The sequence below is a fragment of the Corapipo altera genome, unplaced genomic scaffold (assembly GCF_003945725.1).
Source record: "Corapipo altera isolate COAL_440 unplaced genomic scaffold, ASM394572v1 57, whole genome shotgun sequence".
In the NCBI taxonomy this organism is placed as follows: domain Eukaryota; kingdom Metazoa; phylum Chordata; class Aves; order Passeriformes; family Pipridae; genus Corapipo; species Corapipo altera.
This window is the reverse complement of record NW_020884905.1, coordinates 3,593,220-3,619,593: the sequence shown is the minus strand read 5'-3', so window position 1 is coordinate 3,619,593 and position 26,374 is coordinate 3,593,220. Positions and strand designations below refer to the sequence as shown.

At 37.0% G+C, this 26,374-nt stretch overlaps 3 protein-coding genes across 14 annotated transcripts in view; 2 read left to right on the top strand and 1 right to left on the bottom strand.

The window, feature by feature from the left end:
• Nucleotides 1–10,041, top strand: part of LOC113951017 (AP2-interacting clathrin-endocytosis protein-like) — a 36,243-nt gene extending 26,202 nt beyond the window's left edge. For both annotated transcript variants that reach the window (XM_027651503.1, XM_027651504.1), the window contains 4 exons: nucleotides 205–292; nucleotides 854–993; nucleotides 2,046–4,361; nucleotides 5,714–10,041. In XM_027651503.1, coding sequence (XP_027507304.1) covers nucleotides 205–292; nucleotides 854–993; nucleotides 2,046–4,361; nucleotides 5,714–6,183 — 3,014 coding nt within the window. In that variant the 3' untranslated portion in view covers nucleotides 6,184–10,041. The remainder of the gene's footprint in view (nucleotides 1–204; nucleotides 293–853; nucleotides 994–2,045; nucleotides 4,362–5,713) is intronic.
• Nucleotides 8,673–26,374, bottom strand: part of GLMN (glomulin, FKBP associated protein) — a 36,299-nt gene continuing 18,597 nt past the window's right edge. For 4 of the 8 annotated variants that reach the window (XM_027651514.1, XM_027651515.1, XM_027651516.1 and 1 more), the window contains one exon: nucleotides 25,777–26,278. In XM_027651514.1, the coding sequence (XP_027507315.1) occupies nucleotides 26,171–26,278 (108 nt within the window). In that variant the 3' untranslated portion in view covers nucleotides 25,777–26,170. Of the gene's footprint in view, nucleotides 8,750–13,466; nucleotides 13,554–14,471; nucleotides 14,867–15,544; nucleotides 15,652–21,264; nucleotides 22,098–25,776; nucleotides 26,279–26,374 lie in introns of those variants that run through there. The other 4 variants (XR_003528976.1, XR_003528977.1, XR_003528975.1 and 1 more) reach the window with 4 other exon arrangements.
• On the top strand, nucleotides 16,084–25,787 carry CUNH1orf146 (chromosome unknown C1orf146 homolog). 4 transcript variants are annotated; one of them, XM_027651529.1, is made up of 6 exons: nucleotides 16,084–16,221; nucleotides 16,862–16,987; nucleotides 18,872–18,965; nucleotides 20,084–20,252; nucleotides 23,673–23,751; nucleotides 24,658–25,040. In XM_027651529.1, the coding sequence occupies exons 1-6, from the start codon at nucleotides 16,099–16,101 to the stop codon at nucleotides 24,724–24,726; spliced, it is 660 nt and encodes a 219-aa protein (XP_027507330.1). In that variant the 5' UTR covers nucleotides 16,084–16,098; the 3' UTR covers nucleotides 24,727–25,040. The 4 variants fall into 4 exon arrangements, with proteins under 4 accessions (XP_027507330.1, XP_027507329.1, XP_027507331.1 ...); XM_027651528.1 differs by lacking the exon at nucleotides 24,658–25,040 and adding an exon at nucleotides 25,047–25,787 and having other exon boundaries at nucleotides 16,092–16,221; XM_027651530.1 differs by lacking the exons at nucleotides 16,084–16,221; nucleotides 24,658–25,040 and adding exons at nucleotides 16,307–16,501; nucleotides 25,047–25,787.

Below are 26,374 nucleotides of genomic sequence, written 5' to 3'. Positions count from 1 at the left end.
AGATTGATGGGAGTTACTTTCTTTTGCTGTAAATTAATATTAACTGACTTTATGGTCAATTGATAGCCATATAAAATGGTAAACATTTTACAAGTTTAGCATCTATGCCATTTTCAATAACTGACCTTCATGTATTAGATTTTTTCAGTACTTACATCCAGTGCATTTCCCCCTGTAATTAACTTTGAATTTACTTTACAATAGTGAAAACAAAGGCATCTGTGAAGATATCAAATGGAGTCACCACCAAAAAAAAAAAGACTGAGCTTGAGGCTAATGTCACAACAAGCAGGTATGTTACAGATCAATATGCTGCTTCATATATGTGTGTATGAGCTTGGGGAGAAACGTTTCAGGTGAACTATTAAACTTGCTTTTAGATCAATCAACATGTTTTTTTTAATCTGCGAATGGTTGTCTGTAGGATGTTATTTGCAAAACAATTTGAATTAGCTATTGGAAACATTCTGTAAAGATAAAATTGGTTTGGCTTTTGTGTTGGGCTGTTTCATGCTAATAATTTTAAAATTGTTATAGGTAGTTCAGAATTCTGCATACTGGAACAGTTAATGACTACACAAGGTGTTGTAAATTTATTGTTTCTGCAATAGGTTAAACTGGACAGGGAGACAGCTGAAACACCATGAAATTGTGAAATGGGTCATTTTATATATGTTTGTATATACATTAAAAATATAGATGCACAAATAAGTTTTATTCTCAAAGAGTTTACTTTGCATTTTTGATGTTTATATGTGTGTGCACATTAAAACAGATATATTGCTTGTTTAAATATAATTAAACATTACTAGATCTAAGCTTGGAAATAATGGATATAATAATTTCCTTGCAGTCTGACAAAAAAATCAACAGGAAAAGGATGCAATGAGCAAAATGTACAAACAGTTCTAAAGAAAAAAGGGAATGTCAGTACCAGTTCTGCAGCACAACAAAAGGCTCAAAACACACCTACCAATTCTCCCAAGAGCCAAGGTATAGTTTCATACAGCAATTAAATGATCTGGCACTGTTATGTAAAGCTTTGGGGTTTGTCTGTTTGGTTTTTAGCACAAGTATTTGGAAAAATCTTCTGAAGAATTCTGGGATTTTTCCATATTTCAATTTTGGTGACAATCCTAAACTGTAGAATGCAAATTAATGTGTCAACTTCAAAATGTTTAGAAGACAGTCTTCACTGCCAATTGGTGTTTTCTCTTGCTTGTTTAACTGCATTGCAGAGTCTTCTATTTGCTGCATTCTGCATTTGGAACCATGAGTGAGTCCAGCAGAAATGCTGTAGGTTGAGCGTTTATAATAAGCATCAGAGATATGCACTGCAGACTCCTTTCTGGCTCCCTGTTTTGGTGTTCCCCCACAGCAGTAGCACTACTGACACTGCCCCACAAACGCTCGGTGTCAACAGCTCCTGATAGCAAGAGTAGGAAATGACATCATAGACCTCAGAGAGGGAACACTGCTTTAAAGGAAACAAAGTGTTAAGGATGGAGCTCCAGTATTCAAGTTATATTATCTTTAATGCATTATGATACAGAAAACACAGGTTCTGTCAATTTGTGCTCATTAAAGATCTTTCAGTGTTTTCTGACTGAGCAGGGACATTAATTCTGGTATTCTAATCACATTATGACTAATGTAATTATTTTCTGCCTCCTTTCATTTCCTCTACAATATAAATTGAATACAGTGCTCATCACTTCCTGTGCTAAACTGCTGTGCAGTGTTTCTATGCATTATTAGAGAGCAGCTGCTTTCTACTCCAGTGATGACTACCTCAGTTACAGGCTGAAGTAATTCCTGTATGTATATTCTATGAATTTCTTTAAAGACAGCATGTAAATGCAAGATGGTATTTTTGTCTACTGTTTGTTTAAGATCTCAATTCTTCATTCTTTAATAAGCCCTAAATCCCTTAGTTACATGAAAAGTTGAGTAACTTGTTTCTCAACATAAACACTAACGTAAAATTGGTCAATATACTGTGACTGGCATATACAATCTTTATAGTCTTTTTTACTGTTTGTTAGGACCTCAGGGAGAATCAACAAATTCACTGAAATCAGGAATGTCTCCAAAACATAATGAAGAAAAAAATGTGTTACAACATCTGGTTCAGACAACACTACCAGAAAAACATCCTTCAACCAAGAAGAAGAGTGTTAAGCAGTCACAAACACCTGTAACAAAAGCCACTGCAAAAATAACACCTAAAACCCTGGCTCCATCAAAGCATGCTGAGATTACAAATAGTAAAGACCCGAAACAGAAATCAGCTGTATTAAAATCTCAGTCCTCTGCCCAAAAACATTCAAGGAGTGAATCTCCTGTTGTCCAGAAGAATGTGCACATCTCTGAGCACAGAGATTCAGGACAGAAACTTGAGAAAAACACAGCTGATGCTGTGGCAGGTCAGCTTCATGACAATAATGAATCTTTTAAACCTGTGGTGCAAAGCAGCGGTGATGATAAACTACTGGAGTCCTGTCAACCCAATAAACAAAAATTGTCAGATTCTACTGAAAATGTGCAATACAAAATACAATCTGAGTCTTCTTCTCCTCTGATTACAGAAGAAACTATTTCTAAACTTCATGTTTCAGTGCAAAATGACAGGGAAACAAGACAAATCTCTGAAGATCAGTCTGGAATTAAAAAGACTGAAGATACAAAGATTGATAATACAGCTGAATTTCACTGTCATGCACAATCTGCCAGTAATGGATATTCAGACTTTTCCAAGGAAACCAATCAAAAGGCTAGTGTTCCAGGAGAACTGGTGAAAGATTCAAAACCAACAAAAGTCTGTAGTGAGCAAAGTGATAAATTAAACTCTGAAACAGGTCTTAACTATGATGAAAATGCTTTGTCAAGCTTTTCCAGAATAAGTAATAAAGAAGATGAGACATCATCTCCTCAGATCCATATGGAGGGATTTCTTACAGCTGATGAACTGTGTGATACATCAGCCTTGACTGAATATAAATCAGTTACAGCAGATTTAGATGATGTTTCAGAATGTTCCACAGAACAAATAACAGAAAAATATTCACCTAGTTACACAGAGCTTATAGACCCTACAGAAATGCCAGAAAACCAGGAAAATGCAGAAACTCCCTTTGTTGACCACTGGAATACTGGTGCTGTAGATCCAAAAGAGAGCCCGGAATCAGATACTGGCAGTGCAACCACATCCTCTGATGATATAAAACCAAGATCAGAAGATTATGATGCTGGAGGCTCTCAGGATGATGAGGGATCCAATGAAAGAGGGATTTCTAAATGTAGCACTATGTTATGTCATGATTTTCTTGGAAGAAGCAGCAGCGACACAAGTACACCTGAGGAATTAAAAATTTATGACAGCAGCCTAAGAATAGAAGTGAAAATGAAAAAAGAGGGTTCTGATCTCTTCCGTGTTAACTCAACGAGTGATGATGAAATACCAAGAAAAAGACCTGAAATTTGGTCCCATCAGGAGAGTTCACGGACCAATACTAGAGAAAGCAAAAGTTCTACTTTTGGTAATGCACAGTTTACTCAGGAAGCAGACCAAGTTTCTTCTTCTGCCGATGAAACAGAAGATGACAGATCTGAAGCAGAGAATGTTGCACAAAACTTCCCTCCATCAAATGTGCCCACTCAGCAGTTCCAAGGAATTGATAATTTAGCTTTTGAAGATGCAACAGAAAATGATACTGTAAGTCAGGAGTTTTCTAAAACTAAAAATTTCAAACGATCTGTTTTACTTTCAGTAGATGAATGTGAAGAATTGGGATCTGATGATAAAGTGGAAACTCATACTTCACGTCAGCACTCAATAGATTCTCTTACTCCAGAAGTATTTGACAGTGTTTCTCAAGAGCAGCACGGAAAGACCTTTTATTCAAGATACTCAGTGGAAACTGAAGAAGGATTCCTGGATGGCAAACAGCGTAAGGATAGAGACAATAAGTCAGATAAAAGTGGAAGTTCTCTCTTACATCTTCACGGTACTGAAATCCCAGGGAAGGAGGATGAGGGTGCTTCAATGACTGAACAAAATTGCCCAGAAAAAATCTATTCAGCAGCTAGTCCATGTCCAGGAGAAAAACAGGAAGTAAATATGAAGAATGAGGTTGCTATTGAATTTCAGCAGTGCAATAAGTACTTAGACAATGATGCAAAATCTCAAGAAAGACCATGTCATCTGGATCTTCAGCAGAGAGAAACTAATTCTGATGCGCAAAAGAACAGCTCTGCAAAACCTGTAGAAGCCAGTAAGAATCAGATACTGACTCAGGAAGGTCAAGTGAGAGACAGTCAACCAGCAACTACTGAATGCGCTAATACTGATTTACTTCCAGGTAATGTACAGAAATAGAAACATTCAGTCATTCAAAAACAAATTAATAGGCAAAGCTTTGGCAATTTGTCTGGGATTGAATCCTGAACTGAAGTAATTTTGGCTGAAACTATATTAAATTTAAATATTTTTAAGTATTTCACTTGGGTTAGAGAATGCTTGTCTGTTTGAAATATCCGTCAATACCCTGCTGTTCAATGAGAAACTTGACTACAAGAAAAGAGATTTTATGTAATGCTAAAAGAAAGATTGGATGCAGTTGTCTGTACTTCAGTTATTTTTGATCCAATCTAACATTGACAGCATCAGCTTTTGATGGAATTTTAGTATTTGTTTTGTCTGCTTGACAACATATAGTATGTCTGAATGGGATGTGCAATAACTAAAGTAATAACCTTAACTAAAGCGCACTGAACTGTTTACCTGAACAGCTATATGCATTATTGTTGTAATTTATTTATTTATATATTATATACCAATTTGGATCCTTCTCCCACTGAATATAACTGAATATTTGCCATATACACCAGTGGGAGCAGGTTTGAACTCTGCTTTAGAGCTTGTGAGATGTCTAAAATTCTAAATTTTACCAATAAAAGCTTATTTCCTAAAAGAGAGATTATACTTAGAACTGATGCTTATATACAGAAAAGTTCTAACTTGTTTCATGTAGCTAGATGAATACTTGTCTAGTTTTGTGTTTTGTCTTCTTTATATCAATAATTCAGTCTGTTTATCCCATCAAAAATATACAATAGTGTTGATTACAGCTATTGTATATTCAAGAGCAATGAAACACTGATGATGATCTGTGTTCAGCCAGACCACAGAACAAGAAGACATTACAAGTTGTACTATTTTTTTTTAAGTTTGCTTGCCCTTGCCTGCAGCTGCCCTTGCATGTGCAGTGTAGAAATAAGCCTGTGGATAAACAATTTTGGTTTTAATTCTCTCCTAAGCTGACATAGCTTAAGTCACCATTCAGTAATCATTCTCTATTAATTCCCTCTATGCACCTCCTGGTCTAAATTTAATTTATGTAGTAAATGAGAAATTTCATGTGCATTAAGTGTATATTTACATTGTCATTTTCTGTATCAGAAACTTAATTATGGAGGTTATTGTTAATTACCAGTGGTGATTGCTACTTTAACTTAATTTATAAATCATACTTTGTTTTTTATATAGGAAATAAATGCCTCAAATTTTGTCAATTTTGTATAACCCTCCATCCCCCCTTTTTTTAACCTGATTGGATTGTCCTTCCTGAATGAATTAAATTTTGCTCTACACAGCCCTGAGGGGAGGATCATCTACAATTTTTACATTGTACAGTATTGTGAATTATTTCAGGAGACATAGATGATTATGACACAATGGCACAAACCTGCATGTATGAACATCGGCCTCCAAAAACCCTTTCTCCAATATATGAGATGGATGTTGGAGAAGCAATTGAGCAGAGGATGGATTCAGAAACAGCAGTTCTAGATGTGGATTTTGAAGATCAGCAGTTTGCAGAACAGGACTGGACTCTTCTCAGGCAATTGTTATCTGAGCAGGACTCAAATATAGATTTCAAAAACTCTGTTCCTGAAGACCTTAACTTAGCACAATGTCTTATCAATCAGACACTGTTTCTGGCACGAGATGGTTCAAATCCTCAGGGTACATCACAAGTTGACACATTCAGTAGGTGGACTGAGCTCATGTCTCCACTGGACGATTCTTCAGCAAGCATTACAGTGGCAAGTTTTTCATCTGAAGACTGTTCATCCCCTCAAGGGGAATGGACAATTCTTGAACTGGAAACCCATCATTAAGGTGACCAACTGTTTGCAACTGAACTCCAGCCCATTCCCCAAATCTATTTTTGATGCGTTGTTTCCATACAATAATGCTACTGCATCAGTCAAGAACGAGCAATTCTTGATACTGAGGCAATCTTTCTTATATAATGAGGTAAATATGTTAATTTATAATCTAGATTTAATCACAGGTACGGTAATTTTTCAAGACTTAAATGTATGTCTTTTCTAAAAATGAACTTTGAGCATGTATTTTCTAGAATTGTTAGAAAAATTAGATGACATGAAAGAAAAATCTTGGTTTCCACCTTCCCTTTTATCTTCTTTTTTGACATTTAATGTTCTCATTCAGCAAAAATTTAAAGATGAATGCACAATTAGTAGAGCTATTCCCCTCCTTTTTTTCCCCCCTCTCTCTATGGTCACTTCATTTTACAACAATAAAGATTCAGAATGGTTGTGTCAAAAGGTGATGTGTGCCAACACTACTTTAAATGATGGAAACACAGTCTTATGTTCAAAGAAAATGTTTCAATCTGAATCTGCCTTGGGCCTTATTAATATGAGCAGCTTGTTTCATCTATTTCTTCCATATTAAATTTTTGTATTTTGTTTTGTTTTGTTTAGAAGTTTACAATAAATTTTTTAAATTGTGTTTCCTTTAAGTATAAGACTTCAGAGGGTCTGTGCTATAGGAAGAGCACTGTTCCTTTCTTGGAAATGCATGTTTAAGTAAATATTTTAAATGGCATAGTGCATGAATTCAAAGGAGTTGGTAGAATGCTGCTCCTGTTCTAAGAAACAGCATGTCTGATGTTTCCACGAATATATCTGATGCTGAAGTCGTGGTCAATGTTACATCAGAAGTCTGACTGACTAGAATTATCTTCTGGCTTCAATTCATAACACTTGCACCCTTCTGATGCTAGGGCATAGAAAGATTCTCAGGAATTCGGTTTTGTTTGTTTTTACAGATGCTACATTTTTGGAGCAGTAATAGGATTCTTGCATCTTCATTAATATATCTAGTGTAGCTTTTATGTATTGAAACTAAATGTCAACATAACCTTTCTTCTGACTCAGAGTGAAATAGAATACATAGCTCATTCTGCTGCTTTTGGCTATTTGAGTGTGGATAGGACTAATTATTATCGTTTGTGATTTGACAAGGAGGAAGGAGTGAGAAACTCTTTGTAATTGTTACCAACTCAGAACTCCTGAAGCATACAAGTTTTTCTCCCTGCAAAGGCTGGGCTCTCTAAAATACCTGCATTATGGAAACAGTAGGGCTTGTCTTACACACAGCCTGAAGTCTAAACAGGAAATATTCTACCTCCTCTCAGTCATTAACAGAAGTGCCTTCTGAAATAGGTGCCATATGGCAGTAAATGGCTACTAACATTCTTCTTTTGTGGAAACTATTTAAGATAAGTACACAACTTAAGCTGGTTGTAACCACCGGTGACATGGTCAGTTTTGCAAGCTTTTGCACAATTCCAACAGTGCACCTTAATTTTTTTGACAAACTTTGTTCATAGTCAAACTCTCAGTTCTGTGGAAATATGAAGTTGCCCTAGCGTATGAATGAAGTTATGACCTGTCTGACCTTTGGATTTGACATAATAAAGAGCTTTGGGGCAAAATAGTTTATCTAGAAAGCCACTTTGTTGAACTTCTGGTACAAAAGTAAAAGTAATGTTTTATTCTCCTCAGAACAGAGGAAGAATTTTATCTCATTCCTTAATGTCAAGGTAGGGGGAAAAAAAGGAAAGCCTTCCTTTCTCTATGTCAATGGAGGACTCTAACTCAGGGAAGGAAGATGTTCAGTCTCAATAAAAATCTTTCTAACCAACTCTTTTAGCAGCAGTATCAGTAGTTTGAAATATTATAATTCAAAATATTATAAATGTAGTACACTGTATTTAACCCAGTTTTCATATTGAGGAATTTAGGAGAACCTTTAGAAGTGCAAATCATCAAGAAAACCTGGTTTTCACCTTCAAAGTTTACAAGGTTTATCAGTAGGGGATAGTCTTTTGAATAAAAGAAAGAACTATAGTATTAGCCAAAGTAAAAGATGAAACCTGAGAGAAGCTCTTACAGCAGGCTGAAGAATAGTGTTTGCAATCTCTCTGTAAAACACTAAAGTAAAACTTGTTTACCAAAAAGCTTGATCAACTTTCAAATCCTGATAATATTCTGATAGTGGGCATTCACACGTTAAACAAGATGAAGTGATGGAAAGGAGAGGTGACAGAAAGTGAAAGAAGGGTTCCTTTGGTCTATTTTTTGCTTTGCCCATATTTTTAACTCTTACTGAATTGATAGAGCAGCACTGAAGCGACACACAAAGTTTCATGTTTGTTTTATGAATTACAACACATACAGAGGTTTCTTTATTTTTTCTTTGCATTTACTTTTCCGATTGGATCAAAATGAAATTAGCTTCTGTCTTCAAGTCCACAATGATGTTGCTGCAATTCCTTTAATAATTTTGCAGCAGAGCGCTGATTAGGATATGGTATTGTTCAGTTGTTACATATGCAGCCGCAGAATTCAGCTTCCCACAGCCAAAGAGTGTCTGTAGAAGTAGCAGGAATAGAAAGTGGTATTGTTTTTAATTTGCGTTACCAGAGTGTCTGTGAAGCTTAATCAGACCAACATCCCACTGGCTAGACATTGTACAAACCCAGAACGGAAACAAAGACTTCCCACAGAGTGCTTATAATCCAAGTTAAGACAAAAGACCAAAAAAAATGCACATGGATGGAAAAGTAAAATGAGCGTGTCAATATTTATCTAGCTGATTAGCAATGGTCTCAGCACATCATCAGTTTAAACAGTCATTTTTTTCTCCTGTATGCATTATGAGAAGGGGAAGTTGGAGGGTGAGATTTGGAGGCTGGATAATGAGGGAGCTGGAAGAATCTATATTCCTGACCAGCCTTGTGTGCTAGCAAAACTCTCTTCCTGCTTGACCCTGACCTCATTCAGGGTCAAGCTTTTGGCCAGGTGTAAGTGGCTCTGTATTTAATAGTATCAGTCACCTGAGTTCTTCAGTCCTGCTCGTGCTTCCTGACAGTGATTTTGTGACTGTATTGGCCTAGTTTCCAAAGCATCAGAGAATGGATAAAGGTTTGTTTGAAAACTTCATAGAGAAACAACCAAAGCTAGTGTCATAGGCTTCAAATGAATAGTGATTAAGAGGTCCTGGAGGACCTCTAAAGTAGAGACAAGGTAGGTACATCTGATGAAACAGTGAAAGGGTGTCAGTGAAGAAACTAAACAGATGGCATAGTGAAAATATTGTTTAAGGATTTACCTTTGCAGTAGTATTTTGGATAAGAGCAATAAAATTGCTTTGTCAAAGCCTGAGCAGACAATGTTGCAGTTAACGGGTGATACTGACAGCTTACCTGAGATTGTTACGGGAATGGGAAGGGTGTCTGTATCCTGCAGGTAGTAACACCAAATTTAGTAAACTCAGTGAAATTTAGAGGAGAGAACTCAGAAATCAGAGTTTAAGATAATGACCCTGATTTTGCTTATCTTGAATGATGTTGTGAAAGTGAAAAATAAGGATATTTTACATATGTGAAGGTATTAAGTTTAAAAAAGACTACATCTCCAAAAAGTGGTCCTGTAGTCATAATAACTTTTTTTTTTTACTTGGAAAATTAGAGTCTAGTCTGGACTGGAGAAGCAGCTCTGCAGGGTTTTTACATACAGATACTAGCTAAAATTGTATTTGTGGAATAAATCACCAAAAGAAGTATTGCAGAGGGAAAATGGAAGCAAATGGAGGCCCAAACAGTTGGAAACCTACAAGAAACTAAGGAAAGTGGCGGTTCTTCCAAATAATCTGCTCAAAAACAAAGAACCATTAGGTAAGCGAAGGAAATAAAGATGAAAACAGGAGTCAAATGAGGATGACAGGATTTAAGGAAAACTGCAGCACTGGCTTCACTGGACAAAGCCCACAAGGCAGATGTATAAAATACCAGTTTTGAGGTCGGTTAAGAAAGTGTTCTTAAGGACTGTGGTCAAAATGAGATATTGGCTCGCAGAGTAAAAGGCAAGCAGATGCCAGCTGGTAGAGCATGACAGAATTGCAGGAAGGAAACTGAGCCTAACTATTAAGAGAGAGACAACAGTTAGAAAAGCAGATCAGTTAATAATATATTCTAGGTTGCTTTTTCAGTGCATGAGATTATGCCATGTTTATATAGCGCTGCAAAAGAAATGTGGAGACAGACATACAGTGAAGATCAGGAGAGATAAGTAAGCATGAAATGAGATCAGCAGGCAGTCTGGGCTGCTACAAGTGATCAGATCAGTGCATAAAACCCAGACACTGGCTTTTGTGGTGTATGGGTAGTGGAAAGGACACTCCATATATTTATTCATCATTTTTTCCCTTAGAAAAACTTCTAGAATCATAGAATTACAGAAAAGTATAGAACTATGGGAAAATGCAGGCTTGAACAGACCTCCAAAGGTCTCTAGTCTGACCTGCTGCTAAAAGCAGGGGTAACTTCAAAGTTAGATCAGGTTGCCATGGCCTCATCAAGGTTCATAGCATATGAAACCATAATAAAGTCAGCAGGGACAAACACAGTGCTCATGTGAAGCATTTATTTGAGATTAAAATATATTGAAACTACTTCAACTATTGTTGAAAAATATTAGTAATTAAGTACAAGAAATATGGCTTGCTTGCGATATTCTTAAATTCTGGATGATATATGACTGAACTGTACATGTTTAATAATCTTACCTCACACTTTTTAAGGTTTTAAATTATTTCAAAATTATACTGAATTTTTGAGTTTGCAAATTTTATTATTATTTTGGAAGAATTGGGGCAAGAGAACTTTGCACGTTTCTCTCAAAAACTGTCCATAGGATGTGTTCCCTAGCATTGTCTTATCAGTTTCTTTCAGGGAATATGTAAAAACAAACAAAAAACCCCACATAGCTGTTCTAAGTACAGATATAGGAGACTGTTTTAAAACTTTCAGTATATATTATTGCCATCTGGAAAATAATTAGTAGCATGTTCATTCTAGTTTGCTCCAGAAAATCTAAACCTTTGCATGAAGGAATTAAGAACTGCTCTTATGTTGTACATCGGTTGCTCAGAACCAAGACGTTTAAGAATTCATTATTTTCCTTTCACCAATGTCAAAGAAAAGACTGTTGACCTCAGCTGAAGCAGGTTCAAGCCTTGCCTATATTAATGCATGTACTAGAAATGCTATTTTTCCAGTATATCTATTTCATAGTTTTCTAGTTTTACTCTACTAATAACATTGTACAATTGTAGGTGTGACAAATTACAGCTAGAAAGACTTCAATTTATTAGTCATAACTGTGTGCATTCTGTTAATATTTCATGACTGAAGTGATTTAACATTTGTACATTGATAGATGACTTTCATGCCAGGACTACACAGGAACTGAGGATAAAAGACAGGATGAGAATTATTGCAGCTTTGTTACAACAGATGATTCCCTGGAAATGAGCTTTTAGATATGAAATCCAGTATAATTAGAAGCTTTCATCTCTTGCAGAAAATCCATACTGATTTTCATATCTCTCTCTTGAACACAAGCTATATGTGATATTTTTTGAAAAATAAGCTTTAATGTGTTCAATTTTGGAAAAATTACAGCTCAAATCTTCTTCCTATTGACAGCTACTATCTGTGTTTAAGGAAACTAAACTTGTAACAGGATATCGATTGGGGAAAAATACCGAGTTTGATTTCTTTGATTTTTTTACATTTGGTAACTAATATAATAACTGAAGAAGCTATACAATGCATGCATGCACACCTGTTTATTTATTGCATTTGATCTTCCTTTTATACTTTGCAGTCTGTACTGTACAGTCCATTAGGCCACAGTTCTGCAAACACAGGAGCGAATCCACATGCACATTTGCAGATTGGCTTTCCATTTAACACTGGCTTTTCAGAAAGGGTAATGGAGCTGGCACTGGGGGCAGGCACCGGGCATGCTTGGGCTTTTAGACAGTACTCAGCTTAATGAGCTTCTAATCCTGATGAGCCATCTGGATGCAGTTAAAGTATGAAATAATTAATAACGGAATTCCATTAAGTTGCTTCTCTGTTCTCCTTGATTTATTGCTGAAGTTGCCAGTTCAGAAGACTATTCAATTAGAGAAATCAAAGTCCTAAGAAATCATAACTTTTCACGTTACATACAACAAAATTTCTTTTGCTATTGCACAGTAAAATATGAATACTGATCATGTCTTCAATAACTCAAACCTCGGTATTTGGAGGGGCTGCCTATAACTCAATAAATAGATGTATTTAACAAGGACATTGATGGTCAGAATAGGATGATGACTGTTAACTGCATTAGAGTGCATATTCTGGGGAACCTGAACAGAGGCTCACATGCACAAATTTGGGACTCAGCCCAGTGACCCAGGTAGTCCATCAGATTTTATACTTTTGCACACCAGTGAAAGTGGCTACTTGTTCTAAGCTCCCACTGCAGTCAGTGTGAGTGAGAGATCCACATCTCTAAAAATCAGTGTATTTATGTGTCTGAACAGAAAGACTACTTACCCGAGTAAAAACTTTGGCTCGTGTAAGTTAGCTCTATAACCCACTTTTGAGATTGATCTCACCAATTTACTTAAACCTACAGCATCCTCATTTATGCAGTCCTTATTTAGGAATTTTTGTGGTTTTCTTACACTTGTTTTTAATGAAATGATTTTAGTTCTTCACTTTTTTTTTTAAATAGCACTCTTTTGAGTGTGGAATGGCATCCTGCCTCTCAGTAGAGTTACATCAGTGTGCTTAAGATCAGTATAAATAGGACAAACCATAGGTACATGCCAGATCTAGTGTAAGTAGTATAAAAACTTTTTGTGACCTTCATAGACTGAGGTAATTGTAATGTCCACAAACATGAGACCCACCTTTAAATCAAACTTCCTACTTGTAACAAAATGTCCTCCTGTATCTGTAGAGAAGAAAACTTCAATCTCTATTTTCTGGATTATCATGTTTTAGTAATCAAGATTAATCCAATATATGTATAACGGGATGCATCCAGAGGAAAGTCTGAGTCACTAGCTATAGTCCATGACTTTATGGTCCAAGAATATTTTGACCACTCAGTCTTGTGGAAGGAGGGGGAGGGTTTTAAGCTCTCAAACTGAATGCTTGCATGTTTTCCAACTGCTTGCTTTTCAGATTTAGATAATTAACTGGGGCCTAAGTAATCATATTTCCAAATGACTCCTTGTCAACACGGTCTTCTGTTTCCAGAATATCTGTATGGTTGCATAGTCCCAAAACCTTTCTTCCCCATGCTACATACTGAAGGTTCTTAGTTGATTTCTGTATGACAGAAAATAATAAACCTATGTGTAAGTTAAATGCTGAGTCATTGTACTTCATTCAACTTGTGGACTGCTGACATCAGTTTTTATTTGTGCTCTGTCAGTTGCAAAAAAAAAAAAAAAGCATTACTTTTCTATGTGTTTAGTGAACCTTCACTCTTCCTCTTTCTCCTCAAAAAGAAAAAAATTAATTTTTCTTCAATTGTGTAATCAGAGAACAGGATGGGTGATGTGTGTGAAGATCAGCAATCAATTCTCATATAAAATGCATAGAGAGGAAGAGACCTATGTAACTGCCCTACAAAAATCAAAAAATGGTGCTGATGTAGAACACACAGGATATGGCTCTGGACAGTGCAGAGAAACACTAATTAGATGATAGATTTTATCTTGTCATAAATTAGTTATTCATCCAAATGCTTACACCATTATCTTCATCATAGGGGAGTTGTAATCCCAAGATCTTTCTATTCCTGCCTAAATGGGGTTCTCTGCTCTGCTTCCAGGAATTATTTGATGTGCTGCCAGACTCAACCCTATTCTTTCTCTCTCCTGCACCATCACCCGTATGTGAAATGCACCATGTAGGTATGTGGGAAAGGAATTCTTCTGAGATTTAAAGCTAAGACTACCTAAATGTCAGAAACTGTCACAGCAGAGATAACCATAAGTATTAAAATAAATTTAGCTCATCAGATAGCACAGGATCCCTCAAAAGTCAGTTTTGGGAAGGAAAACTTCTGTGGAGAATGCTCTGAAGAATACACAATCCAGAAAAAATTATTTTCTTTGAGTCCAAGCTCTCTTTTTTTAGCCTTCTGACATTAGGCTCGAAAAAAGAGAAAGGCAATTCATGTAGTGAGATTCAGACTCGAATGGTATTGCAGAACAAACCTCTACCAGAATTGTCCCTTGAGTAGTTCCTAGTCCAGGAGTTCAGCATGCCCCATTGCATAAGACTTAAACCAGACAAGCCTTAGGCCAGGGTGGCTCTTACACAGGACACTATGGGTGTTCGTTGTGCTCAGAATTTTCTGTCTCAGAGCCTTATTTTTATTTCAAATGTGAACTATTGTCAAATGTGACAAGGAGAAAGATAAGTTTCTGGTATAAATTTTTGCCAACTGTAATTAGGATACACAATTTACATAAGTAGGTATGTAACAACTGGAGTCAAAATATTGACAGGAAGCATTTTGTGTTAAGGTTGGCATTTTCCTCATTGTCTCACGCTTATCCATCATTGTACTTTGATGCCTCTCAAGTGGAATTTTGAGGTTGAGGGCGTCTAACTCCATGCACAATAAGTGGCTATAGGGGAAAAAGGCATTTGCAGGTATCACAGGAGCCTAAATCCAGTGTTTATATTTCTTTATAATTACAATTTTTTTAATGTAATAATGTACCCTTGTATGTACTGTACATTTCTAACAGCATTACACTGAGGAAACAGAAATCTACTCACCTGTTAAAGATATTTACACTGGAAATCATTTTTCATTCCATTCTGTTCCCTGCTATTTTTTTCTCCATTTGAATTGTTGTTATTCAATTAATGCATGTACATATTAGACATAATGTAAAACATGAATTCAAATATACTATAGTGTCATAAATCAAGTATAACCACTACAACAAAAGTTACTACTCTTTACCCATGGGATTTTTCTAGTACTGAAACACAAGTTCATTCATAATATGCATGAATTCAAAATTCACATTGACAGATGTCAGCAGGATCATCAACCCTCATCATAAAACTGCCTTATAATTGTACTTTAAAATAATTCCTGATGTTCTTAACTCTGATTTTGGTGCAGTCAGAGCACATGGTTCCACTGTGTTACAGGACACAGTTTCACAGTTGGTTGGTCCTGTCACAGCTCTCCAGAACACAGCAGTCAGGATACGAAATATACATCTGTTGTTTTCCTTTAATTTATGCTCCACAGAAATTTTAAAATTCAGTATTGGAAATATTTGACTTACTCAGAAAAGTAGCATGACATTCCCATACCCTTCCAGAGCAGGGTAACCATAACTTTGATGCATTGCACCAACAGGAGAGGGAAGTCAGATGTGAATCCACTTCTTGTCTAGAACAAAAAGGAGAAGAGTGATTTTTAAATCACTAAGATGTCTAATTATTTTTATGCAAGGCAGATAATTGGCTATTTCAATGTATAATTTTTAATATATGAGGTCACTTCTATTTTAAAACACTCTAAAGTGGTTTAAAAGGAAAAGCTTCTACTAAAATCTCAGATTTTCAGTAAAATGCTAGTTTCAGTATAGTATTTGAAGCTAGACTCATGCCTGGGTGAAGAGCAGAGCTGGAAATCAATGCTTTTTCAGTGCTTTTTATGGCTGCACTCCGGCTCTTCTTTACTATGTGAAGTATTGTTTTCTCTCACATGATGAAAAAAGAAGCTCCAACACTCTCGGTATTTCTTTTTCACTGAAAGTGGTGCTGAAAATGTCACACAACCTATCCTTGTGCGGCAGCAGGCGCTCAGGCCAACACCAAGTTTCTGGACGTCTTTATGGGGGCACTTCCAGGATGGTCATTAGGAGCCAGTCCCGATACACCGCCATGGAGCAGCGCCGGAGGAAAGGCAGCTGCGGCGCCTCCTCCCCTCACCCCCGGCACGGTTCCGTGCCCGTGTGTAACTTACCCGCCCCCGCCGCGGTGGCCGGAGCCGTGCCCGCCATCCCGGGCGCGGGAGGCAGCGCTGGCTCCGGGACCGCGCGGGCCCCGAGGAGCGGCCGCGGCTCCTCCTGAGGGCTGAGGCGGGACGCGGGACACCGGCCCATTCCCGCCAGCGGGCTCTCCCTGTCCCGCCCTCTCGGCCGCGCCACCGCCGGCTCCAGTTCAGCGCCGAACCAGGGTTTTAGATCGGGGAGAGGCCCGGTTGAAGCTTACATTGGGAACCAGCTGGCACAAAGGTACCCCGGGAACCGGCCAGGCCCAGCGCCCGGGCTGCTTCCCGCTCCTGCCGGGAGCTCCCGTGTCCCCGACTGCTCCACATGAGCCTTGCGGAGACAGAAACGCCTGCCAAGCTGCATAGACAGGAATATTTTCAGAACAGTGTTATGCCTTATAGAGGAAGCCTGCTCATATGCAGATTCTTTAAAGCCATTTAGGTATTTAATTACCATCTTAAATTAGTTCACTGGCAGTAGGCACCTGTTAAGTTCTGGGGAATTGAGTAGTGCCCTGGTTTTTAATCAGCTCTTTAATGTGTACATGTGCTTTAAACACCTCGTTAATTGGCAGGAAATAGTTTTCGTCTCTCTTTTCCCAAGCTTTTCAGAAGGTGTCACCTGGGATCTCACTGCAGAGCCAGTGGACCATTGAAAAAAATGACAGAAAGTTGTGGGCAGGAGCAGACGCGATGGATAACAACAGTCATTATGAGCACAGCTCTGCAGGTATGGTACCACTTGTCAAGACCAGCATCTGACCCACTACGAAATGATAAAAAAATCATGTCCTATATTCTATACGTGGAAATATTTTATTCTGTGTCAATGAATACAGTTTTTTTGAGGATAAAACAGGGATATTATTAGTCTGAAGCTGCTTCTACTAGAGTTCTGGTTCTTTTTGTGTGTGTCTGTATATTCTCCTAGCTACTTCCATATCTATTTAGTATTCTTGCCACCTGCTATTCTGAGTTACACTGCTTTAGGATTGTTCTCCTGGCTCATCATTTTTGCACTGCTCTGATGCCGCTTTCAGTTAGCACTGTAAATAATTTCATCAGAAATGTTTTCAATTTTCTGAATTTCTCCCTAAACACTTTATTTTCTACTACACAGTATCAACACTGGGGAGACGATTGCTCAATAAGCGCGTAATTCAGTTTAAAACAGTGAGTCCTACAGATATTGATATATATTTATATCAGTTAACATCAGAAGCCTTGACTGTGTTCCCAAGTAAAGTGAAAGTGTATGTCAATGAGCTGGTAATTAGTTTCTGCAGCTGAGGCCAATTTCATGCCAGCTGACGAGAATTTAGAGGCAAGAGGGCTTTGATTCACAGGCAAGAATATCTCATGCTAGCTTGGCTGACAAGGTTGTCACCCCATCTCTGCTGGGTAAATGGGTGAACCATGTTGAAATAATTCCTGAATCACCTCAGTTTAAAGCCTATTCTTATTTGCCCGTGTGTCTTGGAATTTAGAGCCTGTAAACTGTGACTGTTTGGGAACTGCTTCAAGAGCAACTTAATCCATAATATGGTAAGAGGTACTGGGTGGCAGTGATTTCATCAGCTATAGCAGCATAACCCATTGCTATTAATAAGACCTTCAGCTCTATTCAAAACTACTGCTGTTAATAAGGGCTTTTCCTACACAAAGCTGAACACAAATCTAAGATGGCTTTTCTGTATCAGTTTTGGTTATAAGCTTTTTCTTTTTCTGGGACAGCTATCATTTTCTTAAAGCTGTTATTTACATTTGTGCATTTTTTCTAAAATTGTAGTTATAAGCAGTTGCCACTGAGTGTTCCCTTTCCAGACCAGCTGAAAGCATGACATTTCTGGTTACTGTCTCCTTCAGGGTTCACTTGCTGTACAGATTTTATTTTGTACTCTTCCACTAAATCATGACACTTTCCTGTATAGGCAGGTTGGCTATATTTTAAATGGGCAGGTTAAAGAACATGTTATTAGCTAAAAAGGATTCAGTGATTTAACCTTTAAAATATGTGTGTTCGAGCAGCTTTTGTAGAACGTGTTGCAGAAATGCTTTTTGCAAGCTGAAAAATACATCCAAACCCTTTCCATTCTGTAGATGATTATGATTATTAGTTTTCCTGAGTGGATTGCATTCTGTCAAAAAGCTTTAAAGAAAATCACGTCCCATACAGAATTTCTAAACTATTTTCCAACTGAGATGGTGACATCTGTGAAAACAATGCAGTCTAATTAACTGGAGTCATAGAAACACACTACTGTATGTTCCTCATTTCTGCAAATCCTCCTTTAGCATTTCTTACAAAAACAGACTGCAAAATGTTTGAGTTTCTTTATGCATATATTTATGTGGGAGTTTTCCTGAGACAAACAATGTGCGTGTACAGAGGTGTCACTCGGTGTTCGTAACTTCTAATCAAATACTTCAAAGATTCATTAATTGAAAATGTTCAACATTTTAGTACTTAAATTTTATGGTGAATGGAATAAAAACTATTTTTAAACAACAATGCTAAGGGTTTATCTATAATGGTTCAGACAATGCTTTAAGGATATTTGTAACTTGTGGGCTGAAAACATATTTTTAAAGTAAGCTTTTAAAATTTATTTAGGATCATGAAATTTCTACAATTCTACAGAGACAACAACACCGAGTTCGATATTCAGAATCAGTGGAAACTGGATCTGTGATTTTTCCTCTTTCTGGTACAGTGCTTTAAAGTTTATGCTTTTAAATCATAAACTCCAATGAGGTACAAGATCAGGTGCTGTTGTGGGCTGTGCTAAACTGAATAAAATCTGCCTTGTTGGAATGTTGTGCAGTAGTGAAAGGAGCTGGGCTATGATTGAATGTAAATCAGATGAAACAGAGAACTTTGGGAACAAAACATTTTCATTGTTTTTTACTTTTTTTGGATGTCTTGTAGAACAGCTACATGAGATTTGGTGAACTGAAGTGTTCAGTAAATTCTTGTTATAACTGAGCAAACATGCTGAATGCCACTAATGTGTAAGCTGCCATCAAGATCTTGAGTATGCACGGCTGTAAACGTAAGAGTGAACCAAGACCTTTGGCTGTCAACTTCCAAGTTGAATTTGCAGACCTGGTGGTAGCAGAGGAGGTGGGGAAAGGCTTGTTTGAGTGGCTTTGATTAGGAAATCACTGCAAATGTAAACATGAAATATCTATTTTCCTTTTTAGAGCAGAAGATGGTTTAGATACGTAGACGAGATCCTTTATCTGAAGTTTTTCTGAACTATAAGGACTGGCACGCACTGGCCTAGTCTTTTATATGCTCAGTTGTTAAGCCTCCTAGACTTCAGTCTTCTTAACTTTCCCTTTCAGAAAAACTTAGTTGAAAGGGCTATAATTTCATTTTTCATGGCAGACAGTTTAGCTAACTTTTAAGATTTTAAAACTGTTTCTTTAATTTAAAAACAGTACTTGCTGAGCTCTTCAGTCAGCCTCTGCATTTACCCTAAATTAATTCCTTTATAGCAGTTGCTTGTTCCTGAAGCATGTGCCTTCAAAGGCATTCAGATGTGTCTACTTTGAGTGGATTGAATAATTGGGGTTTTTTTAAATGTTATGGTAGAAAAATAACCTCTGAGTTATTTGTAGTTTTATCTTAAAATTACTAGTCATCAGTGGCCAAATCTCATGACTGCATTTCACTGTCAAAGATGTGTAAATTCATTCATGTGTTTTGTTCCATTGCCTTTTAAACTAATGGTTAAATTAAGAATTCTGCTTCCTGGTTTGTGGTAAGAACTTAATCCCATTATTGCCATGACAGGTACATTTACATGATTTTCCTCAATAGGTGTTGCATTTATACTGTCAGACACTCAAGATTTGCTTAGGACAGGGGAAGAACAGTTTTCTGAAAGAATTCAGAAGTTCATAGGCATTCATCGGAACAGTTTTCTGGTTTTGTCAGCTGCTCTTCATGGACCAGAAGAATGGAGTGTCATGTTCAGGATTCAGAAAAGGTAAGATTTCAACATCAAACCAAACTTTTTATTGCTAGGAAGAAATGAAGCAGCACTCTTAGATTTGGGAATATTATTTTAGGAATTAATAGGACAAGAGGCAATTGGCAAAATTAGAAAGCATCCAAAGGAGGGCAACAAAAATGGTGAAGGGCTTGAGGGGAAGCTGTATGAGGAGCAGCTGAGGGCACTTGGTGTGTTCGGCCTGGAGCAGACTGAGGGTAGACCTTATCACAGTCTACAACTTCCTCCTGAGGGGAAGAGGGGGGACAGGCATTGATCTCTTCTCTGTTGTGATCAGTGACAGGACCCAAGGGAATGGCTTGAAGCTGTGCAAGGGGAGGTTTAGGTCGGAAATTAGAAAAAGGTTCTTCACCCAGAGGGTGGTTGGGCACTGGAACAGGCTCCCCAGGGAAGTGGTCACAGCACCAAGCCTGACAGTTCAAGAAGCTCTCAGGCACATGGTGTGACTCCTGGGGATGGTCCTGTGCAGGGTTTAAGAGTTGGACTCAATGGTCCCTGTGGGTCCCTTCCAAGCCAGCATCCTGTGATTCTTTACTGCACAAGTGACCATGCACTGGACCAGGTTGCCCAGAGAGCTGGTGGAGTTTCTCTCACTGGAGATATTCCAGAACCATCTGGACAAAATCCTGTGCAATGTGTTCTACGATGACCCTGCTTAAGCAGGAAGGATGGACCAGATGAACCACTGTGATCTCTTTCAACCTTACCTATTCTGTGAATTATTTCCAGGAATACGTATTTTATTTTGCTAATACACTGGAAAATTATTTGAGGCATTAATAAAGAGAATATAAAGTGAGACAATCTGACATATTATAGGTAACAAAAGAGGATGTACCTCAAAACATAACAAGTAATATTCCCTTCAGTCACTTCAGGGCTATGTAATATAATAAAAGTTTTCTCTTGAACTGAAAAATGAAACAATTTTCCTAGCTCTGTCACCATCTTTTCATGGTCATTTTCAAAACAGAACAGGCAAGTTTACTTAATTAGAAAAGGCTTTATTGGCAAGTGCAGATTATTTACCAGCTTTTAAAATCTGCTTACTTGGAACAGTGTCTATTATACAGAGGTAGAACAATTGAAATAGTGTTATTTTATACCAAAAGTATAAACTGGACATTAAAACTGGTTTGTTTAAAACTTTTGTCTGTGATTTCTAATGAAGCCTGAAAACTTGCATATTTGTGTACACACCTGCTGACAACAGTGATCAGACTGTGCTCCATGCTTGTAGTCAGGACTATTTTCTGGTAGGTACAGTAGCCCTAACTGCAGCTGACTGGCACTCAAGAAGTGACTTTTTTAATGAAGTCTTTGATCTTTACCTCCTTGAAACGAACACCAGTTTCATTAAATCCCGGGCATACTGCCAAATGTTGATGAACAGCAGAGTGTATGGGATGAAATGTAAGAAATCTATTACCTGTTTGTGAAAATGCCATAAATTTTCATGAGAGGTCTTAAAAGTTCTGCCACCATTCAGCAAGAACCTGTTATTCAGTTGATGGCAAGGCTAATTTCTCAATCTAGATTTTGGTTACGTACAACAGAATTTGTGCATCTGTTGATCACTAAAATGCAATGTTTTGGAACTGTATTCCATTTGGCAAGTCAGTAATCTCATTAAAATAAAAATAGTTTTATCATTGCAAGCAATATCAAATTCATGTTGACAAGGCACAATTATATTTGAAATGCATTTGCTTTTTTACTACCTGTTATCTTGGAATTCTTCTGTTGTATGTAAAACACTGACTGAGCTTCTGCATTGGTGGGGTTGAAACTTGTGCCACGTTCTTTCAAACTACAAGTCACCTGTTGGATTTGTTAGAAAACAGAACACCTTAGTACTCAGGTTGTCTTCTATTACTGTTTCTTTCTGCTTATCTATGGTTTTGCTGCAATTGGGGAAGGATTGTTTTTTATTATTAACAAGAAAATTATAGGATTCTTCTTCAACAACATGAACACCTTCTGTAAGGTTGTGTATAGCGTGGGGGAAGCGGGAGAAAAGCAGTAGCTTAAATGAGCATTCCACTAATAACCTCAGTAGGTGTGAATGTTAGGTTTTTAACACCCTGGAGGAAAGACCAGACGTGTTCAAATGGCCAGTATTCTCTCTCTTAATCAATTAATAAAACTAAATTTAGACCTGCTGTAATTGGAAGCAGAACTGTTTATAAAAACAGATTTTCATGGATGTAGGTAAATACATGTAACTGTTTCTTTGTTGCACTTTGTTCATTCATGCTTTGTTTAGCCCATTCTAGTATTAATAAAATTGCATCAATTTATTTCTCTAATCCCTGAATGTAAATCAAGTCACAGTTCCTGCATCAGATTTTAGCAAAACTCAACTGGGACCTGGGTGCCTACTCTTAGGGAAGGACAGTGTCTGTAACAGTTTTGCTAATTAGAAGGGCAGACAAGTTCAGATGAGATACCTAACCAGCATGAGGTCTTAACGTGAGTGAGTCCAAGTCATCAGACAGATTGCAGGGAAGAGCAGGTGGTAGGCACAAGGGGAGGTCACAGGGGAGTATGCAACTGAGCAGCTGGGCACTTCATTTGGATTACATTTTTGCTTATTTAAAATTCCTCATTCTTTGTTGTTAAGTCCCTCTCCCATTTTAGCTCTACAACAGAAAACAGCAGCAACACTGATGTTCTGTCACTGTTACAATACACTTCAGGTACCAGTCTGAAGGAGAGGCTCTGTGTTTGCCTAAGCTTTGATCTTTCCATGACTGCACTGAATGACAACTGATGCTACTATTTAAAATCTTCAGATTCCATTCTCAAGAACTAATGCATATGAATAACACTATTTATAAAAAGAGAATGAATTTTAGGTCAAAGTATTTGAGTGAAAAAGCCTTTGCATGAAAGTAAATTATCCCATTATCTCAACCACGTCTGGAATACAGGTTGTTTTATTTATAGTACACTACAAAGATTTAGCTCAAATCCTGAACTATTTTTAGCACAGTGTTTTAGATACTTTCCTGTGTTTTTCCAAAGCCATAAAAATAACACACATATTTTTTACTGCCACTGAGAATAGTCTTCAGCAATATCACAGAAGAGGGTTTAGTTCTCTCTGAGTGTAAACACGCTTAAGAAGTGCTGACTGATTGTCCAAGAGCCCTAGATAAAGAAATGAGCCTTTCCAAATCCCACCTGAATAAGTGGTACAGAAATGGGACAGATGGCTACATGAACAGCATGAATTCTCCACTTGCTTTTACGAATAAAAACAGTCTCTATGTGTAAAATTGCACAGTAAAAAGTTGTTTACAACATGTGGGAATGTACTTTGAGTTTTATAGCATAACTAATTAAATACACATTCTAAAAGTAACCTTAACTTTAATTTATTTTGATGTGCAGATTCCTGGGCAGTAATTTACGTGTAATACCAGTTCATAATCCTGCTGAAACTGTTAAATTAATGCTAACTATGGCTAAGGTAAGTCCCATTGCATATACTTAAAAATATTAGTATATTAATCAGGAAAAGCCAAGAACTATAAAACATTGGTTTTCCTTAATGGAACTTTGGGTTACACTGACCACAATCCAGTGATACACTGAGGTAGAATTGAATGTTTAGGATCTTATGCTTTAGCTGAGTCTTTAAACTATTGTTAAAGGTAACTTAAAAGCTCTTAATAGCATCTACAAAGACACATTAGGTATTTAAGACCTCATTTGGCTCTTACTTACCGCTGTTAAGTTAGAATGTCTTCATTTACTAGCGCAGAACCAGCATAAGATTTAAATATGTAATGACTTCAACTTAAAGTAAAAATGCTACCTTAAAAATTAGTTACGAGTAGTTACTTGTGAATTTTTAGTGATGCACACACTAGTATATTACTGCTACAGCTTACTGTCATGTATCTCTAGATCTGCAACATATCCAGTATCAGCAACATATTATTAATTAAATCTATTTACTGAAATCCTTTAAAGACCATTTTTCCATGAAAACTCTAACTTTAGATATGAACTGTATCAGTACTAGCAGTATCCCATGTACCAAAACTAGAAAGAGCAGGCTGAATGACTTGTTAGGAAGGAATCAAAAACTAATTTACCTTCTATGCTTTCCTGAAATGGGCATCTCAAAATAATAAGCATTAACCTATTCAGAGTATGCATCATTTTAAAAGTGTGTAAGCTTCATCTCACTTAATGTATGGCAAAAGTTAAATACATATTACAATGTTGAACATTGTACTTTTTATGGAATGTAGTGATGTCCAGTCTCTTAATACAGCATTTACCTAAAAGCTTTTAAGATTACTGCTGAACCTATAAACTTGAATTTGCTTTTCTGCTTGTTTGGAACATTTGCACCAAACCTTAGCAGGAGAGCCCTGTAAGAAGCAGTGACAGCACCTATCACCAGTGTGCTGGTTGCCATTACATTTCTTACTGATGCAAAGCCAGTTGAATGAGCTCATAATTTGCCAGAGAATCCCTAACTGGTACAGGACCTAAAAATCAGCTTCTTTTTACCCCACATTACCAGATATGGCCAAGGGAGCAATACCATCCAACTAATCCCAAGCCATTCCCACCTCCTGTTGAAATATTGTCACCTCTGCGTACGTAATTCCTGAATACCTACTTCAGAACATAATTCAAATTTCACTGCTGAATAACTTTGCATTTGCACTATTGGAAGTATAAGATGTTGAATATTCCTTTACCTAGGAGTTACTGTGTCCTACTCATAATACTTTTCTTTTCCCTAAGATGACTTCCAAGCCACAAGCAGATGATACTCGTTACAAACTGGAAATGACAAAAGCCCAAATAATAGAAAAAAGTCCAGTTTGGAAGATGCTCCAGGAATACCAACTGCACTGTAATTAATTTAGTGTTTGGGGGTTTTATTCATAAATAGAGTGGCTAGATTTTAAACAAAATACAGAATGTTCTTAAAAATATAGTTACATTTCAAAAGACTATATACAATATATGCATTTGGAATGAAAATTCATATTAAATAACTATACAGTGAAAAATAGCATACTTGATACCAAATGTGCATTCCAAGCATGGGGAAAAGCGATTTAGATGCACTATAGAAAAGTCATCTTTATTTAACTTGATTCTGAACTTACAGACTCATCTGTTTATAAATAATTTCCCAAAATATTTACTATGTCTTAATGAAAACTTTATCATTAAAGATAAGTATGATCAGAACAATTCCAAAATACAGGTTTTCCCAGCATACACAGGTATATGTATGAAATCTTACACTGTTTTTTAAGACAAGCATTATCTGTTATGTTACTAAGTTTTAACATCTTACTTGGCTCAAAGTTGATGTGTTTTCCTTTAAACCTGGTTTCCTTTGCCAGAGTGTTTTACTATCTATAGACTGTATATTCTATACTGTTACTCAGCAATACCTTACAGTCTGTTTGCAAATATAGAAGTTAGTTTGTCAACATAAAAACATGCTAATAAAAATACCTTATGCTTTAACAGTGCTTTTTAATTAATGGTTCTTCAGTCACTTTATAAAAATGTTTGTAATTCACAATACCAGTCAGAAACTCTAGCTAACAAATTCTGAAAATTTAAAGAAAAATAAATGCCCAACCATACCTCCTCACCACAACAGAAGAGCACACCCCCACCTTGTTTAGTTTCTAAACTTAAGAGAAAGCATCAAGTTCTGAAGAGGAGTAAACAGACCATATTTGTGAATCACATGCAACAAGACTTATGAAGAGCAGCATTTGCAATTCTTCTGGAGGCCACTCTAAATTGCTCCTCTTTAAAGGCTGGTAGCCTCCTTTGCAACTAAAGTCTCCCAGTCTAAATGAACTTGTAAGGAGTACGTTCATTCAAATACTTTAGCTGACCTAACTATTTTCATCCATTACAGCTTTTATTTTCACTTCAATGAGTTCTTCTACTCGAGCTAGAACACTTTCTATTAAATCAAATGTGAAGAGCGCCGAGTGTAAAACCTGAAATGACAAAAAAGATCAGTGTTACTTTTATTAGTTTTTTTTTTAACTCGCTGTACATCTACTTTTGTCTTCACATTGAAAAGAAGATGGCAA

Bases quoted from the DNA above. Each gene is read 5' to 3' on its own strand.
- CUNH1orf146 (XM_027651528.1), top strand. From the start codon at position 16,099: ATGGGGGCACTTCCAGGATGGTCATTAGGAGCCAGTCCCGATACACCG. The intron at 18,966-20,083 runs GTACAGTGCTTT...TTTCCTCAATAG, and splicing joins TGTGATTTTTCCTCTTTCTG to GTGTTGCATTTATACTGTCA. The intron at 23,752-25,046 runs GTAAGTCCCATT...CTTTTCCCTAAG, and splicing joins TAATGCTAACTATGGCTAAG to ATGACTTCCAAGCCACAAGC.